The sequence below is a fragment of the Rhamphochromis longiceps genome, linkage group LG12 (assembly GCF_057381845.1).
Source record: "Rhamphochromis longiceps isolate RC_006_pf linkage group LG12, R_longiceps_female_GT1.1, whole genome shotgun sequence".
Taxonomy (NCBI): domain Eukaryota; kingdom Metazoa; phylum Chordata; class Actinopteri; order Cichliformes; family Cichlidae; genus Rhamphochromis; species Rhamphochromis longiceps.
The window spans coordinates 2,131,457-2,152,601 of NC_140568.1; the positions used below are offsets into that span (position 1 = coordinate 2,131,457).

The window sequence follows — 21,145 nt, forward strand, 5'->3', positions numbered from 1 at the left end:
GACTGGGCCAAGAAATATCTCAAGACTGGTTTTTCTAAGGTTTTATGGACTGATGAAATGAGAGTGAGTCTTGATGGGCCAGATGGATGGGCCCGTGGCTGGATTGGTAAAGGGCAGAGAGCTCCAGTCCGACTCAGACGCCAGCAAGGTGGAGGTGGAGTACTGGTTTGGGCTGGTATCATCAAAGATGAGCTTGTGGGGCCTTTTCGGGTTGAGGATGGAGTCAAGCTCAACTCCCAGTCCTACTGCCAGTTTCTGGAAGACACCTTCTTCAAGCAGTGGTACAGGAAGAAGTCTGCATCCTTCAAGAAAAACATGATTTTCATGCAGGACAATGCTCCATCACACGCGTCCAAGTACTCCACAGCGTGGCTGGCAAGAAAGGGTATAAAAGAAGAAAAACTAATGACATGGCCTCCTTGTTCACCTGATCTGAACCCCATTGAGAACCTGTGGTCCATCATCAAATGTGAGATTTACAAGGAGGGAAAACAGTACACCTCTCTGAACAGTGTCTGGGAGGCTGTGGTTGCTGCTGCACGCAATGTTGATGGTGAACAGATCAAAACACTGACAGAATCCATGGATGGCAGGCTTTTGAGTGTCCTTGCAAAGAAAGGTGGCTATATTGGTCGCTGATTTGTTTTTGTTTTGTTTTTGAATGTCAGAAATGTCTATTTGTGAATGTGGAGATGTTATATTGGTGTCACTGGTAAAAATAAATAATTGAAATGGGTATATATTTGTTTTTTGTTAAGTTGCCTAATAATTATGCACAGTAATAGTCACCTGCACACACAGATATCCCCCTAAAATAGCTAAAACTAAAAACAAACTAAAAACTACTTCCAAAAACATTCAGCTTTGATATTAATGAGTTTTTTGGGTTCACTGAGAACATGGTTGTTGTTCAATAATAAAATTATTCCTCAAAAATACAACTTGCCTAATAATTCTGCACTCCCTGTATTTGTCGTTTCAGGTTGTAGTGTTACACAACATTTTCAGATCTAATAGAAATAAAATGAGTGTTTCGTAATTCATTCAATTTGTCTTTATTTAGAACTGACATTATTGTTTCATTCTATTATAGAATCTTACAGGAAAGAGGCAACATTGTAAAAATCCATCGTGCTTTATTAGCTGCTTCAGTGAAAAACAAATCAACAATGCAAAAAAAAACAAAAACATTGCAAAACAGCATACTGGAAAACAGTTATTCATCACTTGATTGCTTCAATACAACCCTTCGGCACATATATGCAGACGTTTCGTGACTGTTTTGATCTCGCTCTCTCTCTCTTAACCGATCAAACTGGCTGTGGTAGCAGCTTTCAACTCTGTATGACCCAGGTTGACAGAGGGGCCCAGTCTGGATCGCATTCCTGCATTTTGTAGGCTGGTTTTCCTACAAAACACAACAAACATTAGCCTGCAAAGCCACAGTGAACAAAGCAGCAAAGCGCAACGAATTCAATTCAAATCAATATAAGACTTATTTGTAACCTACATCAATAATTATGTTATGATAAATTACGTAATAACTACAACAGCAGACTGACCTTTGTGGAAATGCTTGGAGCAGACTAACATGTGAGCTGGAGGGTTCTGGGACGTTATATTTGGTCTTCGAATGGCAGCAATTCAGGCCATCCGTCACCTCTTTGTTACTTCGGAAACACGGCTCGAACAATTTCTCTTCCACGACGGAATCTGATAACAACTGGTCTCTTTACCCGTCAGCTTCCCGTAGCTGTCATGCGACCGGCTATTGCAGCTAATAATACAACAGCTTCTTGCCAATTTTTCTGTTTCTTTTTATTGCTGTGTGACTGTTTTCTTGTGAAAGCCTGCGAGCACTAGTACCGCTTGCCACTCGTTCCCAGAATCCTTTGCGGTTTTGACGTCACATTTTCGAGCTCTATCCGGTCGTTCAGTCTGACGTCACTAGCTGTGTCTGGGTCTAAACTCCGCTGCAGGTCCATATATCAAACGATCACTATGGCATTACTGAGAGTTGAAAAACTGTCTAAAGTCTTTCATCTGTAATAAAATGATCAGCGTTCTGCTCTACCAGGTGTAACAATTGAGTTTAACATCCAGGCATCCATGAAAACGGAATTTATGACATTTAACGGAGTTAGAAGTTAGCAGGGAGTTAGCTCGCTAGCTTCTATCTAAATACAATATAGCATGTCCTGACTGCGGGGTTTTGGAAACAAATTAAAACGTACAGCTCTGTTATCACTTCCAGCATAAATGAAGACAGAAAACTAAACAGCATTGACGTTTGTAGGGTTACTGAAGTTGGGCTAGCTGGTATATAATGATGTGCTACGTGACCGCTAGCGACACAGCTATGTTAGCATAATATAAACAAGCTAACTTTTTTTCCACTGGATAAAAGTTAACGTGAGTGTTCTCGGTGGTCAGGAACAAATGTAATCGCATGGCAGGATGCTGTAAAAGGACCAAACTTCAGCCAGGAGAACAACTGAGATAATCCATCCACAATACGAGGTTAGTCATTCATATACTGCAGCATGGGCTGGGCTGCAGTTACATCCTAAGGTTTTAAAAACTGAGCTTAAATAAATGATTAGTGGTAATAAAAGCCGAGGGAGGTCAACAGTGATCACTGACTGTTTTAGGAGCTTTTTGAGATCAAATAGAAGAAAATACAAAACATTAAACATGTTAACAACACAAAAGCCATATTAAACGCAGACTACTTTAGACCCGGAAGTAGGATTCGTCACATCATCACTGAACAACCGGATTGTTGTATTTATGTAGATGACTGGGGAGATGCTGGGAAGCAATCATTTTGCACAAGCTTAAGTGTTCATTAAGGTGTTTGTCACATAGATACAAAATAAGCTCCGAGATTAAGCAGGTGTTAAACACAGGGTGCTTAGTTTATGTAAAACATGCAGTTTGTTGCTGTTTTGGTTTACGTGCTGAAAATGGTTTTATTTGTGTATATTCATGTGTTAGACTTGTACATAGTTAAACATGTATGGATCAAATAATGTTGAATTCTGGATTTGTAAGCAATGAAATTTGAAATAAGGGGGTAGGAACAGGACAAGCTCCTGTTCGAGCAGATGCATTCTGTACACATAGACATGAAAACGTGATGATTTTGAAGGTTTGTTTTTTCTCTTGTTGTTTCAGTTATATTTGCATGCTTGAAATAAAAATCTATCTATATAAATTTTAAATTTCATTATTCTTATTATTTTTTTAATTCCAGTTCCAACAGTAAATAGTTTTGTCACTTGTCATTAAGTGTGATTAAAGTAGTAGTAGTAGTAGTAGTAGTAATAATAATAATAATAATAATAATAAAATTTTTTATTTATGAGCGCCTTTCAAGTCACCCAAGGACACTTTACAATAGGATAAAACACTTAGTAAAACAATGGCAGAATAAGAACAATAAAATAAAAGCACAAGATAAAATGAACAAACAGTGGATTCACAGTGAATATGCAGATTTGAACAGATGAGTTTTGAGTTGGGATTTAAACTGGGGGAGAGAACCAATATTTCTTATTTCAGGGGGCAGAGAGCTCCACAGCCTGGGAGCAGAGCAGCTGAAAGCTCTGCTTCCCATGGTGCCAAAGTAAGTATCCACAGCTGGCCTGTGCAACAACCGATGCAGAGCCCATTAAAGATACTTGAAGCACTATTTTCGTAATTCTACTGTTTCAGTAACCCGGCCTTTTCACTGTTACTTTTGCAAACATTATGATGAACCTGGAGAAGTGTTTACCTTTGCTGACCGAGGCTAAAACGGCTTCATTTGATCCTACTTTGCTTTCTGCAGGGATAGGTTTGAGGGGTCATGCTTCTTTCTGATGCTGATGTTTATGGACTAGAATTTACATACATACCTGCACTCTGGATGTGTCGGGATGATACTTCAGTCTGAAGCCTGGAACACCTGGGGATCGAACCACAGACCTTCCACACCTCCCATCATGTACATTCTGCTTGTTCATTAGTGCTGCACGGTCGAATGATGCTCTCCTGTCTCCTTTTAGCCAGCAGGCATGTGGATATGAAGTTTATGACTATTCTGAATCTGCCTTATGATTCCTAAAAAGTAGCGCATGTAGACCTGCAAGCTGAATGTTTGTACTCTTAATTTCTTCCATCTTTTTAAGTTCATGATATGTTTGATGAAACGCTCGTTTTAACATGTTTACTACAGGTTTTCTATTAAGTTTACAAACACAGATTCAACAGGCTGTGCACGCACTGGAAGTACCTTTGACCCAGTGAATGTACAGTTAGACTTGATTAGCGGCCAGCTGGATAGGATGATTCCAGTAAGCAGCACGGCTAAAGCCAGGTGGTCGTATAACAGTGACAGCGTCTCCCCTCTCCGCTTGGTTATAACCCATCTGCTCCTTCAAGGCTATCTAAGGCAAGCTGAAACTCCTTACTGTTATGCATGGGTGTCTCTGCTGGAGGTGGGGTGGGAGATCAAGTGGTGCCCATGGGGTAAAGCAATCCTCTCTACTCTGACCTCTCAGCAAGCGCAGGATTCATTATGTCCTGCTGTTGTGGAGTGAAAACAATGGTCTATCTGTGGTCGGCACTTCCTCTCATCCATCTTCTAGTCAGGGTGGGTGATTGATTAAGCAGAGAGCCGACGTCACACAACCCACAACTGTATTGTTCATGTACATACCAAACGAGACAGTCATAACCTCGTCATAGCAACATGCTATTATAATCTTTGAGTTTCTGTAAATGTCCTGTAATCTTAGTTGTAGCGTCCTCAGTAAGTAAACCCATCACGCTCAGCCTGCAAGAGATACTGAGAGAAAGCAAGTTTTCATGAAATGGGTAAAATTACTGTCTGATATCTGTCAGCAGGATAATATGCAAGTAATACAGTTTTAATCTGCTGACAATTTAGAGTCAGTGTTGGAGTTGGGATACCTGTGTATATGGGATTTTCACCTCTTTGGAGTGTCCACGTTCCATAACATGTAGAAGTACATGTATGTAAGTGCACACTTGATTAAACGGGGAGCATCTTCTCATTTCTGAAACTACATTTGTTTAACATTTGGCTAAAATGCAGCCTAACCTCGAGTGTTCCTCCAGCAGCCTGGTAGATCTTTATGGCGTTATTTCCGTGCCTCTATTCTGAGCGCACGGAAAAAACATTTTGCAAGTACAAATGTTGCATTTTGAGGAGAAAATTATTTAGAGTGAAGAAAAGTTTAATTTGAGCGAACAAAATTCATTGCTGCGTGCAGGAAATGTTCAGTGTTTGCTGTTATCCACACAGTAACAGCCCCTCTCGCTCAGTTGTTGGCATTTGCCCTCAATAGAATAGAATAAGATGAACAGAACAACATACAAATGGTAAATGGCCTGTATTTATATAGCGCTTTACTAGTCCCTAAGGACCCCAAAGCGCTTTACATATCCAGTCATCCACCCATTCACACACACATTCACACACTGGTGATGAAGCTACATTTAGCCACAGCCACCCTGGGGCGCACTGACAGAGGCGAGGCTGCCGGACACTGGCGCCACCGGGCCCTCTGACCACCACCATACAATACAAGTACTAATAAGTAAGTAATTAATAAGTACTAATAAAATACTTTATTACATAGGAAAAAGTGCACTTGGTGCTGTTGCACATGGAGGAGACAATCATCCATTTTTATTTATTTATTTTTTCAAATTGCACAGAAAAACCAAACCAGTAGGACCACACATCATATTTATCAGGATCTCATGATATGTTTAATGGGCCGATGTGGTTGTGTTTGCAGTGATGCTAAAGAGCAACACATACTTAAATTCTAGTTCATTACTGCCGTCCCTGACCTAAAGTAACAGTTGTTACCACTGGAAATAATCTTCCTGTTTCGCTGCCTTTGAATGTAAAGTCACACTTGCTGACTTAATCAGGTGTGTTTGTTAGTAGCAGCCAGGTGATCAATCTTAAGGCCGTACTTTGTTTTCATAGGACTGCATAGAGTGATCCTCGATAAGCACGGTGCGTCTAAAATAGCTGTTAGGTAACAGTTGAGGTTTGTTTGAAATACCGACCAATGCCTGCCAATTAAAGAAAAAATGCCGCCATCTATCCTCCCTTTCTGTGATCACACAAAGAGTTAGGAATGAGCAGGCCATGTGTGCTGATGTAACCTTCCAGTGTTTTGTATGCATATGACAAACCATATATTTCAGTCTCCTGTCAAGTTGAAGGTTAACACTGTTTGCTGGCAAAACACTGAAATATTGACCAAAATCTTCTTTGCACTTGATGCAGTACCTGCAATAAAAACCCACAACGTTGACTTTAGGGCATCAAAAACTGAAAAAATTAGCCTTTTATGAGAAAATAAGTAGATGACAAGTGTAAAACACATTAAAAGGAAGGATGGAAACACTGGGAACCTAAGGCACTTAAAGAAGTGGCAAACAATGTGCTGTGAACTGTGTGTTATAGTGGCATGTGGGTCATTCAGAAAGCTGTGGATACTGTTGTTTGCACGTGTCTGATGAGACGTCTTCACACAGGGACTGACTTGGAGTGATGTGATGACATGATAGGAAAAAGTGACAATTAATGACTTGAAGCGATGATGGACAAATAACCGCGAGTGGGTCCCAACTCCAGCCTTTCAGCTCCTAGTGGAGCGACTAAGATGACTGTCAGTGACAACAAAGAATACAACTCATAGAAATATAAGGGTAAGTACTTTGGTAGGTTACCTAGGCAACTGGAGCTTGTAATGTCAACAAGGCTTAAATGTAACTTGACTGACCGTACAGTGGCCAGGAGACGCTGAATGACTTCATATTAGAGATGAGACTTTTTCCACTCAGTCATTCCCCAAGCCTTTTTACTGCGGTATTCTCATATAACAAAGTGTTTGCCTTTAAATATTAACATTAAAGTTGAACTGCCTGAGCGTCACGACAGACGGCGATCTGATAAAAGTGGTCAGTTTTGTCTTTATCAGCAGGAGGCTGCTGCAGTCAAAAGGGGGCAGGGATTATCCTGTTAATGGGCTTATTCGCGGTATTCAAAGAAACACTTGTGACCTCGCTCATGTGGCCAATGACGGGTTGCTCTGACATTATATACTCTCCCACTTTTCTACATGCCTGTCAGTCTTTCCTGTCTTTGCAATGTTCAGTCTTTTAAAGCGGCCGTTCCAGTTTAGCATGATGTCCCAGAATGCTGCTGGGTGGGTTTTTAGCAATGAAATCAGAATGTCGCTAGTCTGGTTGGCATGGCAGGTAGACACTAAACTACTCGGATAACAAACTGGCGTTGCCCTCCGCTGGCCATGTGGAACCCTAGCCCATCTGGGACAGAGGAGCTGGGATGCTGATGGACTGATAGAGTTGCTGCATGAGTGCTGTGAAACCCCGGGCAGTGTAGTGGCTTCAGGTTGAGGATTTCTGTAGGTTTAGGGGACTGGTGTATATTTAATATGGAGGAAATGTAAATCTTTGTGGTGTCATGAACAAACATGCCCAGCCTTCTCAGGATGGAACAGAGCTTATCTTGTATTGTAATAGACGTTTACAGTCCTGGCTTGGAATAGTGCTTGCTCACTGCAATACATAAGCAGTGAAATCATTACAAAGTGAGGCTTTCTTCTTTGTAACCACACTTTAGATTTTTGAGCCGTTTAGCCAGTAACTTAGATTACATGCAAGTAAGACTGGACAAAAAGACTGACGTATGTTACACTCAGTCATTGCTTGTTCTTATTTAGAGGTGTCAGGCTGGTATAACATTCATATATTTTAGCCTGTTGTTGTTTGCAAATGCAGAAAAATACATTTGCTCAATACAGCTCATAGCTGCCCATTCTGATAGGCTGATGCAGTATTGAGCCACTTGTTATAAACCTTGCATTGAGCATGTCTCCATCCACAGGGGGACAGGAGGCCGTATGTTACTTTGATAGCGAGCTGATTAGCCCTGAAGTTGCAGAGGTTTTAAAGGTGAAAGGTTAAAGATGCAGCCTTTCATTGTCCGCACACAATGGGCCACGGCGGCGCAGGCTCTGCTGCATTGGCTGCTGCTGGAAGCCTTTCCAGCCTCAGGCTATCACGGTCAATAAGCCGTCATGAGGATTAGCAACAGAGACCACACACTGGAGAGCTCTGCTGCTGGTCTGTTATCGACAGACACGACAACCGAAACACGACTTGATCCCAGTTAGCGCTGGGCCAGATCATACCATTCACAGTAATACCGGTATAATGTTGGGCAACGATAACAAAATGAAATATGGCGATAGAATATGGGTAAAACGTGGCGGAAAAAGCATGGCGCCGATGGCGAATGAGAAGAGCGAAAGCGGATCGTTGAATGAAACAGATGAATCTGAACTGGTTTGTAAAAATGCTGCAGCTTCACTGGTGTGGAACTGGTTTAGCTTTCGTCCGTCAGATACACAACAAAGCACTATTTTTGGTAGCGCATGCTAGCGGGCCGTCGTTATTACCGTGTTGTTTGGAAAATACGGCGCACTTAAAATCAATCCTTTGATTTTTCTGAAAGTCGACAGAGCCCCTTATAATCCCGTGTGCCTCATGTATGAACTCTGGTTGTGTTTACTGACCTCGAAACGATTTTATGTGCACGGCGCTCGAAAATCTGTCAAATGTTTCAGTACGACTTTGCTAAGCTACGAAGCCGCACCGCTTGATGGATTGTCGGAGCATTACGGCTATCGTAGGCGGAGCCTGGCGGAGTGATACGTACTGTTCTTCAACATAATATTACCGTATTGTGTGTGTATAAGCTCTTTTTAAGTTTTGTGGATATTATACATGGTTATGCTGAGGATATGTCGGCCAGTTTCCACTGGAAATGCCTTTTGGTTAAACTGTCAGCGAGGAATTTGCACTGTTACATTTTTATATAACTTTAATGCAAAAAACAGCTGCTTGTTTAAGTGAAAATACATTGATGGGGATTTTTGCACTACTAAAGTTGTGGAGTTGTAAAGTATTTTGTCTCGTGTCAATTATATCGTCAGTTATATCGTTATCACAAATTTTCAAATGTATATCGTGATAAATATTTTTGCTCTACTCCCAGTCACATAAACGTTGTTGTTAAGAGCTGACGAGAGAGCAGAAAGAAAATTGGAAAATGATGTGTGGCAGGACCGCTGTGCTCTCAGCGTGGCCTCTTACACACACTGGCCGGATATTGAAAGAAGACTTTCCTGCAGCACATGGTAGTGTTTTAGATTTTAAATGTGTTGTTCTTGCTTCCAAACACCCACCATCTCCAATAATCTCATTCAAATCTGTAGTGTCTTATACTCAGACCTCTCGTACGGTCTGAGTATGAGTCTAATGGAAACAGAGTAGTAGTCAGCTATGCTTAGGGTTCCAGAAACAATGGTTATTCAGAAAGCAGTGAATACTGTGCCCTAAGACATGTCTTCACACAGGAATGGACTTGCAGCGATGTGCTGAGTGGACACCATAGAGGAGAAAAATCTAATTTAAAAAAATGAACGACTTCACGGTGGTGCTGGGTCCCAGGTTAATCTTTTCAGCTTCAAGGTGAGCGCCTAAACTGACTGTCAGTGACAATGAAGAATACACTGCTGTGTATGTAAAGAGGGATGAGTACTTTAAAAGGTTGCCTAGGCAACAGGAGCTCGGATTGTCAACAGTGGTTGTAGTGATGAACGATAGTCTGTGGACCACGCCGGCGCTCCAATCAGTGTTAGTTTTGCTCATCCCCCATTATTCATCATTATAATAATAATATGTTGATACGACACTCAAATCTTGCTTGTTGTAGTTTTCATGTTGAATCTCCACACGTGACAGATGTGATGAGTGTGGCTGCATCTGCAGAGACTCACTGGGTGATTTTGTGGCCGTGTGTGATGAGGGCACGATGAAGTGCAGGAGACACAGGTGGGAATCTTTTGGAAGAAACAAACAAAAAAGCGACAAACCCTTTACTGTGGTATTCTCATATAACAGAGGGGGTGTTTTTAACCCTTTTAAAGCCGGTCGGAGCGGGCACGCTCCGTTTTGCTAACTATTTTTAAATCCCGGTAGCACTGCAACCACATAAGCTAGCGCCATAATTTTTTTTGCATATGAAACCGGAGGAGTTGTACTTACATCTTATGCCATCAGCTTGCCCTAAGTCAGTTTCCTTCCACATATAGCTTTGAAAAACTGCATAAAAAGCGCTTGCAGGAACAAAAACATAATATTCCAGAAACACGCTTTGCCGATCCGATCACTTCCTACGTCCATCAGCACGAACTCTCGCATGTCCTCCATGTCCTGCCCGAAACCGGAAGTGACGTCATTTTGCGGAAATGTAGTTTTTTGCCTTCAGGGCCTCATGAGCCTATACTGGTGTTTTTAAAAGTTATGTTTGACTTTATGACTTTCTGTGTCGTTTCTGGGATGCTGAGGACTCATATTGCACTGCTGGAAATAGTTTATTTTGATGCACATGCTGTTATTTTGCAAATTTGCATCATATTTATTTTCGTTTTTCCTGCAGTATATGAAAATTGGTGTATTTCAAAAATAAAACTATGAAGACACTCAAAATAAATTTCCTGTGGTAGGAAACTATTTTGTGCAACTTTTTTGTATTTACAGTTTTGAGGGATAAGCCTCTTAAATTTCTCTAACTAGAAATATATGTTAAAAAACAAAAACGATTTTCAATTTTTTTGTAGTTTATTGCACGTTTTTGAAATTTATGTAATTACTATGCACTTAATGCATGCATATTATTAAAATTTGGGCTATAATGGTTGTATTGATGTATAGCAACTTGAAATGCTCCCAAAAATGACACTACAGCCTGTAAAAATATAATATAAGCTCTGGCGGACTATGGCAGGTCTTAAAGGGTTAATTATTAACGTTGGTTTCTAACTGTAATAGGTCTCCTGCTTTTGTTACAATCTTATGGACGACACCAGTGGACGTGGAAACATTTGGCACTGACGCTGTGTCTGGATACAGCTTCACAGAGCTATAGTCGTGTTAATTGCTGTGAGCCTCACAAATGGAATCCCACTGATGCCCATTGTTGTGTGTGGGGGTGTGTGAGGAGTTAACACAAAGCACTTTTAACCAGGCTACTGTTAACCATCTTTAATAGATAGATGGTTTTTATTACTCATGTATGTTTTTGAAGTTTTGGATGCCAAAATACATTTTGTGTCAACGAAACTGTAAATGATAAATATATTTGTCCACAGTTCCATTCTCTGATTCGTGCTGATGTGGAGACAACATTTCAAAGCCTGAACCCTAAAGAGCAGTAATAAAAAAAACGTGACTTTTTTTAACAGGTTATCAGCGACTCGTTAATGATGAGGCTTATCTTAGGTACATCTGCCATACCTACACATGCCTCTTATAACTAAACTGTAATTGTAAGAGATGTAAGATAAAGACAGTTGGTGCAGTCACATAAAAGTAGGTTGTGGTCCTTCAGTCGACAAGTTCCAAATGCTTTGAGTCACATGGCAGATATAATGGCTGGAGGTGAACTTCTCTGCAGTTCGAGGTGACATCCAAACTTCTTGTCTCACTTCAAAGCTGCAGCTCCTCAGAACTGTGTGGAGGTGGGGAACTTGTTACATGGATGTTACATATGTAACGTATGTTTGTTCGGCTGACTGAGGCACGCGTGTGTTCGTGTGTGTGCTCCAGGGAGAACATATGCCCTGGTGTTGGAGGGGGGTTGGGAAGGAGGGGTCAGGTGCAGGCAGCTGGCGTGTGTCGGGTCAAGGGTCTACAGCTGTTGATAGCAGGGTGGTACACTGACACAGATGGGGGGGGGTTTATGCACCAACATTCTGCACCAGTCTGGATGTGACTGATGGAGCTCGCTCGGTGCTATGTAAGTGAGAACCAGTCACTTGGTGGTTGCACAGATGGCCAGGCTGCTGCAGGAGGTGAGACGGGGAAAAAATGTGGGTCTAATAAAGCTGAGACAGCAAGTGGGTAACTAATATGAAGCAAACAGACTGTCGTGGGGTTAGGGGAGCCCGATGATGTGTCAGGCTGTGCATAAAAGATCCATAAAAATGTTTTCCCACTGTGTGGTCCAGCACGGTCAGCTTTTACTGTTGCTACTAGTTTGGTGGAGACTTCGAGTCTTTGCGTACAACAGTTCTTCATACATGGACGCGGTGACACGTGAAGGAAACGTGCTGTAAAGTGCTTCCTACAGAAGCAGCATCAGATAGGAAGGTAGGGAGTATTCCCTGATCAGGGTTAGGGTTTGTTTCATAACTAATGACTGAAGCCTGGTCTTACAATAACCAAGTTAGCAAGTCAAAATGAATGATAGTGAAAACAAACGTGCACGAATGAACACACATAAGATAAGAAGGTAAGCTGTATTAAAACTACTCATGTTGTGTTAAGTGTTGGGGATTGATCAGAGTTATAATAATATTTTGGTTTATTTTTACTTTTTATAATGAAACTTTTTTAGCTTTAATGTTCTTAATGATATGGATGTTAGAGGTGAATGTGCGTGGCATTAAAGTTCAGATGTTGCAGCGCTCTGTGATGGCAGGTGACTCACAGGAAAGCACCCAAACTTCATCAGGTTGCTTGTGAAAACTAAATTGACCAAACTGAGATCAAACCAGAGAAATTTCCTCCACATTTTCATGCTAACACATTCCCCACATCACTACAGCTCCACCACCAGTCTGTAGTGCTGATACAAAGCAGGATGGATCCCCGCTTGGAGGATGTTTATGACCAATTCTGATGGTAACTGTCGGATTTTTTTTTTTTTCCCAGTAGAAATTGAGATGTCAGACTGGGCAACATGTTTCCAGTCTTCTATTGTCCAGCTTTGGTGAGCTTGTGCGAACTGTAGCCTGAGTGTGAACAATGATGGTGAGGTGGCTGTGGTCTGCTCTTAGGTCCACTCGGTTGCTGTTGTGTCACACCTCTTTGACACCACACACACACAGTGTAAGGTCTGAGTGGGTCTGCCCTTTATTACTCCATGTAACTGAGAGTGCTCTTTCTGTTTCAGATTTGTGAGTACTCTGTACTGCCTCAGTTACTTTGTTTTGTTGATTTTTATTTTTGTTCACTATTTTTTGACGTCTAGTTTTAGTTGACTTGGACGCCTTGTTGGTGATCATCGACTGCATGTAGCTTTCCAGTCTTACAGTGGGAGCCCCTTAAAACTGCATTCATCTTAAAGGCCAGCAGGGGGAGACTCCTCGAGCTGCCAGATGTATTAAAGAAGGGCCCTGCTTTTCCCCTGCCGGATGACCTCGCGTAACACTTTCCTGAGGAGTGCACGATCTTCATCATTAGTTTAAATGCAACATTATGCTTATATTGTAAAGTCTCAGTGGAGCCAACAGGTTGAATAAAGCAGTATATGCATTACTATATGATACTGCAACCTGTGCTGCTCCCCACATGCTACTTAGTTTACAATCACCAAGAGGATCAGAACGAGTTTCCTTAGAGGCTTCACGCTGAGTCTTTTATAATACAGCCTGTTGTGGTGGGATTTGTCACAGGGGTGAGCATGAGTCACCAACCAGAAGGAAATAAGAGATCATCTCAATCTATTTACATAAAAAACAACATAAAATGAAGGAGATCGATGCTGAGTTTGCTAAAGTAAGACATGAATTTTAGTGATGAGGTTACAGGTGAAAAGATGTTTAAGACACTGGACTGAAACATTCACACATCATGATGCGTGAATGACGTCACTGTCATTATATTAATGCTGCTATCCTGTATATATTGTACATACTATTGTTTGAGTACTTACGATTTTTTTTTTTTTGTACTTTTTATATTTTACATTTATATTTATTATTGAAACTTGCACCAAGGGAGTGGCACTCCAATTTCGTTGTATGACAATAAAGGCTATTCTATTCTATTCTATTCTATGCAAGTCTCCTTTTCCACTGTGAGATCTACGATCAGAAGATGGATAAGCTATCTTTAGAAAAGCATAATAGTCTTAAGCTGTGGTGTTTAAGCAATATTCTGTTGGCACTCAAAGGTGTGTGAAACCTGTACCACTGATATCAAACAGGATGGATCCACACTTTTATGTTGTTCATGTGAAATTATGTCTGATTGTTGCAGTATCAGACCTGGCAACATTTTGTGGTGAGCTTGTGCGACAGTTTCTTATGCTTAGCTGCCTGGTGTGTTCTTCTGATGTTGGGGGGGTTTCTCTGCATGCATCCTCATCAAGCCGTGTTCATATCTGCATAGGACACACTGTGATGGGACTTTGTGGCCACACTCCCCTGGCTTACAGACAATCTAGTTCAGGTAGACTACTCTCTCCTCTGGGCTCAGCATGTCTGCTCTGCTCACTGTTGTTCGCACTGGGCTGTAGCCTCCAGACTTCCAGCTTAAATGAATGGACTGGCCTTAAATGGCCTTTGTGCTCTACCTGAGCACTCAAAGGGCTTTATGTAACTTGCCTCATTCGCCCATTCGCACAAGCTTTCTGTCTAACATTCACACACATTGGACATGTCCAGTACACCAGAGAGCAACGTGGGCTTGGTATATTTGGCGTGCAAACCAGAGCAGCTGTTAATAGACGACCTGCTCAGCTACCCTGAGCAGTAGCGTTGGTCAGTGTGGATGTGTGGGCTACAGGCACAACACAAGTCTGACTGACTGAACTGCCAAACTAAAAGAAGCCAAACTTCGTGCTATAACTTTTGTGTCTTACAGCAGTTAATTGCACGTTGGAGTTTGAATCCTTTTTGTTAATATTATCATAATTGCCAGTACTCTGTAACAATTGGAGCACTAACCTCGCACCTCTTTTCTGCAGGTTTTTACAGCGATCATCAGCTTGAAACTGAGCACAACAACATGGGTACGTTCATAAACCTGCACTTACCTCAGATTTCAATCTTACTTATCTTCCCTTACTTTTCTGTTTAAGTACTAATGAAAAATATTTAGTTACATTTGCCCCCAGTATCTGTTTACTCCAAAATACATGAACTTTTCTCTGGTCCAACAACGCTGAACCTCACTTTTAGTTTCTGATCTTGAAAATGATCTTTGGACAAAGATCTCCCTCTAGTGGTAAAGTGAAATGTGAAATTAATAAATGGGTTCTAGTTTCCAATCAAAACCACAAGAGGGGGGTATAAACCCAACGACAGCCGCTTCCATCCACACGAGCATGGAGAGAGAAATCCAACAAGTGGAAATGAAATGTCTAAACACATTTACACGTTTCATAAAGCAACGAGTCTTGATGGTCTGCTTCAGCGATGTGATCTCAGAGAACTTCAATAAATGAAAGTAATCGACGTCTTTGTTGTCTTCAACATCTCTGCGCGGTGGACGCAGTGCAGAGATGCAACACGAGCTGTAGAAATGTGTCGGGAAGACGTGACTCCTGGTTTCAGGGGAAGCTGGATGCAGGGGGACAGGGTGAGGCAGTGGTCCAATGTTAAGGTCCAGGTTCAGATGAAGTTCACTCAGGACTCCCCTGGCTGCCATTGCAGCGCCAGGTGGCACCATGGAGAGGGTCATAGGTCATGCACAGTTCAAAAAGCGCTGACCTCACCGTGACTCCACGCTGACCTGTTTGTGTGCAGCTCTGCTCTCATAGTTCCTCCATAAACCTGCAAGTGTGTGTGTGTGTGTGTGTGTGTGTGTGTGTGTGTGTGTGTGTGTGTGTGTGTGGGGAGGAGGGGTCACTAAGAAGTAGAAGGAAGCCGAGAGGAACTATTAAACCTGCGCACACACTGAATGGTGGGCATTGTCAGCGTGCTGCAGGAGAAGGCGTGGATTTATGAGCCCAGGCATGATTGGGTTGTAAACTTGACGAGGTGGGTTCGCTCTGTTAGCTCTATTCTCATCCCAGGATGCTGCAGTGCACGCACTGGGCAAGGGTGACGCAGAGGTCAAGGGGGGCTGCAGAAAGCCTCCTCCGGCTTGTAAATGCTGTGACAGGGCTGGGAATTCACAGACCTCCATTCAGTGACCAAAAAAAGCCAGGTCAGGGACCGAATAGCTGCGCTCGCAGCAGCTGTTTCCAACACGAGCCCAGTACATGAAGTCCTAATATCAACTCTGTTATCTCAGAAATGTTTTTTCTTCACTAGAATCTTAATCTCTGAAGGTGAATCGTGTTGTCGTCATGAAGCAGCAGATGGTCATTTATTGGAGATGGATTTGTGCACCACGGGGCTGTAAACCCACGACAGTGTGCTGTCCTGGCCACAGATGTTCAGAGCTCTTTGGGGAAGCGTAAAGAGATGAAGTCCATTTAAAAAAAGAAAGAGCTGCACACTTCATCACTCACACGTTCATCTCCATCAGCTGGAAGTTAACTGTTTAAAAGCCAAATTCATGCAGATCTCTTGAATTCGTGCGGCAGTGACATTTGATTTGATTCTGGGAATAACTGAGCGTGTCGGAGATGAACCTCGGGCCAAAAACACCGAGTGTGTTTGGATTAATAGAAGGTCATTCTGTCTTGAACAGGGAGCCAAAGTATTACTGGGAATAATATTTTCATGTGTAAGGATCCCGGCTGCTGCATTTGAATGTCCTGAACTAGTTCTACTGAAAGTCCAGTGCAGTGTTACAATAATCTCACCTGCTTGTCATGAATGCAGGTCAGAGTCAGGTTTTTTAACTTGATATATTTTTCAAGTAATAGAAAGGAGGTCTGGTGGCCTTATTAATACGATCATCAGAACTTGAATCACAGAAATGGAAGTTAAATCTGATCAAATTTAGACAAAGAGAAAGTCTCGTCTCCAAGTTTTGACACATCTGCAGTTAATGTGAGTGCAGCTCATTGTGAACAGAGGTTAGAAGATCAGAGTAGAATGTAGCTCTGTATCATCTACATAAGAGCAGCAGGACACATTATGACTCTTCATATTATTACCAAAATACTACATCAAGGTTAAAGAGTAGTAGACCAAGGACAGACCCTTGAGGAACCCCTGACTGAAGCCTGTGCAGGTCTAAAGTCATCGATCGAAATATTAAAAGTTCGACCCTTTAGCTGTGATGTAATCCAACCAGGAAGCTGACCTGTTAAAGCAACTCATGAAGTCTTTGAATTAAAATGAAAGGGATCAAATAAAACCAGGACTGTGAGTCACTGCTGGTCCTCGGTGACTTTAGTAAGAGCTGTTACTGAAACCTTATTGGTCCTTATCATTACAGACTGTGAGAAGTTCTTCATACAGCTGTTTGTAAATGTGTTTTTTTCCAAATATTGAGCTGAGAAAACGGTTTAGAAATATCTGTAAATACTCATGGCTCTGGAGTAGTGGAGTGATTACAGCACTTTTGAGAGAAACAGAGCTGGGTGGATGGGATCTAGATTTGTAGGTTAGCAGGTATGTGGACTCACAGCAGTAGTTTGATAAGAATGTGAAGCAGTGCTGGATAAACTAGAACAGCACACATGACCTCTAACACTAAAACATTTGTTGTGGAAGAAAGAAGCGAATTCGTGACATTTATTTATTGAAAGAATTTTGGTGAATGTGGTTTTGGAGCCATTAAGTCGTTTAAAGATGGATAAAAATAAACGACTGAATTAGACTCGTTATTGTTAATCAGCTGGAAGCTGATTGGGTGATGGGCCATTTCTATAGGTTTCAAAATGAATTTGTAGTTTATGTATATTTTCCATTTTAAACATAGTTAATTTCGTGTTTTGAGCTCCACCTCCAGTCGCCCTGTGCTGACCCGGTCCTCATTCTTCTCTGACCCCCTCCCCTTCAGTGACCAATGGCTTATCAGTGTCCTTTGGTGATGGTCTGTGGTTTCGTGGTTAATCATTACCAGGTGGGGACGAGACTTTCTCTTCTCAACTTTGTCCCTGAGCAGTTGGACTGACTGGATCTGTGCACACAGTTTCCCACTCAGTCCTGTAACTGTTCTACTCAAACTAGAAACAAAACAAAATAATGTAATATATGTATTTCATGTCCGTCTTAGTGCATGTGGACTGGTGGTATATAAAGAAAAAGAGGCCATGAAATAGTTTAAGAACATTTATTTCCTTTTGCATTTATCAGACTGGACCTGGTTGACCGCGAGCAGAAACTGATACATTTAGTTTGTTTATTGGTTTTGTTCCTTCAGTTATTATATCGAAGTTCATTCCCATAAATTGGTGTGACAAATAAATGGTTTACAAAGTCACTCTGTGTTTACTCATATGGAATATTTTTACCTCACGTTTGTTAATGAATCAGTGACCTCTGCAGTGGTGCACATTACAAATGATGACATGTAGGGCGGTTTCATGATATTTATAATATTCCAATAGTTGTTGCTTTGGCTCAGCTGTTGGAGGACAGTCCTGCGTGCAGTCCTTTCACTTCGTTGTTCTCATTGTTCGCTCTGATGTGCTAAAATATTTGCAAACAGTTACAGTGTGACAGTGAAATGAACGGTCATAGAATAGCAGAATACTGTGTGTTTACATTTGCTGCGGCCTTTATCTTCCTGGTGCTGCTGCCCATGCACGGGCAGTGTGGGAGCTGATCATCAGTAGTCTGGTATCAAGGACTGTTAGCAAATGAGAAGACGTGGAATACATTTCTGGAGTTGTCATCTGACAAAATAAACTCTTTACACAACGTCAAAGCTGCTTTTCATCTTTCTGTTTTACTAATAGTCACTACACAAAAAGTGTCACGAGTTAAAGGCTCTGAGGGAGCTGCAGACCAGCGCTGTGTTGCTGTTTCGGACGATGAGATGTGAGAACTTCAAAGCCGATGCAAGAGATGTGCCAAAGCAGCTGACCTGTAATGTAAACGTGCCTCGTGAATGCGACACTGCACGGCACACACCATAAGGGGGCAGTAGATCCCTGCTGGACCCCCACGTGACGTATGATCCCACGTGCCACCTGGACCCAGTGAACTCAGCACCCATATGGAAGTACTTGGCCTGTGCCCAGCACATGCTTCTCCTTTGTCCTCACATAACTGGGCTAACTTCATATGGCTGTGTCCAGAAGTCATTCAGGATCACCAGGTTTTGATTTTCCTGCGTGCTACGGAGCAGAGCAGTCAAACACTTGCCCTGCTTCAGATGCCTCCTCTTTATTCCCTTCAGCTCACATAAAGTGGATTTCACCGTTGGCGGGGCTCTGCTGCTGCCCTCTGTGCTTTCTCATCGTTTTAGCCTTTAATAATTTACGTTGAGCCTAGATTTCGTTCGCTGTGCCTTTTTTCTTCCTTCGCTTGATGCGAGCTGCGTTGGCGTTGGACTGCAGGTCAGCCTGCGGAGTGTTTCCAGGTCAGGGAGAAGTGGGTCACGCAGTTCCCAGTGTCAGTGCCTGTAACTTCACAGTGTATGATGACAAAGCCCGACACCACAGGGATAAACAAGCACAGTTTGTGTGGCCCTGATATAAGTAGCAAACGTGTCCATCCGCCGCGTGCAGGCCTCTGTAGATAGTCCTCTTTACTCACAGTTGCAGAGAACCTGCGCTGACATTTCATTTACTCATTTATTTGTACATGAATCCCTCATTGAATGCCAGCACAGTTTACCTGGAGCTTTAGAATTGCAGCAGGCTTATCGTGGCTCCAGTTTATAGACGACGAGTGTTTTGTGCTGCAGCCGAATCCCAGATAAGAGGATTTCTTTAAAAAGGTCGACATTTAGATTTATCCTCTCTACGTTCATCTTCAGTTGTTTTTGTGCTCAGATCAAAGTATTTAACTTTTCAGTTCTTTCTTTCATAACATATCGTAATATTTTAAACACGGATATGTGCACAGAGTTTATGTTCCCTGATAATACACAGATATGTACACAAAATGGATCTGTGGCCCTCTGCTGCTTAGTAAACCAGTAAAGACCCAGGCTGCTCCTCAATGCCCCCCCAACACTTTCCCACTGTAAATGTAACACACACACACACACACACACACACTTTGGGGTCTACTCTGGCTGGAAAAACATCAGTGTGTTTGAAATTTCCCAGCATGTTAACATAACCTTACAGTTACAGCATTCCCACATGTCTGCGTCTCCTCCAGTGACATATGGAAATAAGGCTCAACCCTTAAAAAAGTGTATATATTTAATCATATTTAAGGTGATTATAAACTGAAGTCATAATATATTTGGGTGCTGGTTGTGTAATTACAAAAGCCCCCCACAGCAGCCATGTCCGTTCTGTCCCTGACAGGCTCGCTTCCAGCCTTGGAATTCCTGGAATGTCGTGAAGTATGACTGACTTTGTAGCTCGTTGTATTTCCAGCCTGGCTAAAGGAAACGAGGCGACATTAACAAACAGGAGCAGAAGTATCGCTGAGGCTTTCAGTTAGTAATGGAAAACTCGGGTTGTGGAATTCGGCGTCTGGATCGTGGTGGGAGGACCGCTTTAGGCGACACTCCGAGCCCCCTGCCTACGCTGTGACTGCCCGCACCGAGGGAACAGTCGCCACAACATAACAGTAATGCTAAATAAATGCAAAGCGGCGTCCTCGATGTTCACACAGAGCCAGGATTCAGGGAATCGCCAAACAATCAGATGAAGCCTGGAAAAAAGAAAAACCTGCTGTTAGTCATTGTCAGTGATGCATCAGTCACACGATACAGTGACACCAATAATAAACCAATGATACGATCGTACAGGGAGTGGCTATAATTCTTCCCTTCAATGACATGCTGTATTCTACGATATATTAATGTTCTTAGATTATCCCATGTCCGAGTCTTTGCTCGTGTCACTCTGCTCATGTATGGAAAACCAAGTTTCAGTAAAATTCCTTCTTCCTCACTTTTCTGAGCATTTATTCTCTGATGTTAAGAATTCTCCCCTCACATGTGAGCACGATTAAAACCCAGTGTTTGTACTCGCAGGTGCTGGGACTGTGACAGGCCCACTGTGGGGAAAACCGTCTTAAAATCTTGTCTGTTTGTGGGTTTTTTGTTATGCGTCTTTTCAGACTGTGATCCATTTGTAGAATGAAAGCATTGCTCAGAGGCCTGGAACAAACCTTCGCTTGCTCCCTGTGATCAACTTACATTTTTAATTTAATTGCCATAAAAAAGACAAAAAAGTAGTTTTGTAGATGCATTTGACTTTGATTTT

The 21,145-nt window shown here is 42.1% G+C and overlaps 1 protein-coding gene across 2 annotated transcripts in view; it reads left to right on the top strand.

The window, feature by feature from the left end:
* Positions 1-21,145, top strand: part of nr6a1a (nuclear receptor subfamily 6, group A, member 1a) — a 124,270-nt gene that overhangs the window by 17,194 nt on the left and 85,931 nt on the right. The window contains exon 2 of one of the 2 annotated variants that reach the window (XM_085424320.1): positions 14,873-14,917. The exons of the other annotated variant lie outside the window; for it this stretch is intronic. Coding sequence (XP_085280446.1) covers positions 14,873-14,917 — 45 coding nt within the window. The remainder of the gene's footprint in view (positions 1-14,872; positions 14,918-21,145) is intronic. 2 annotated transcript variants of the gene reach the window in all.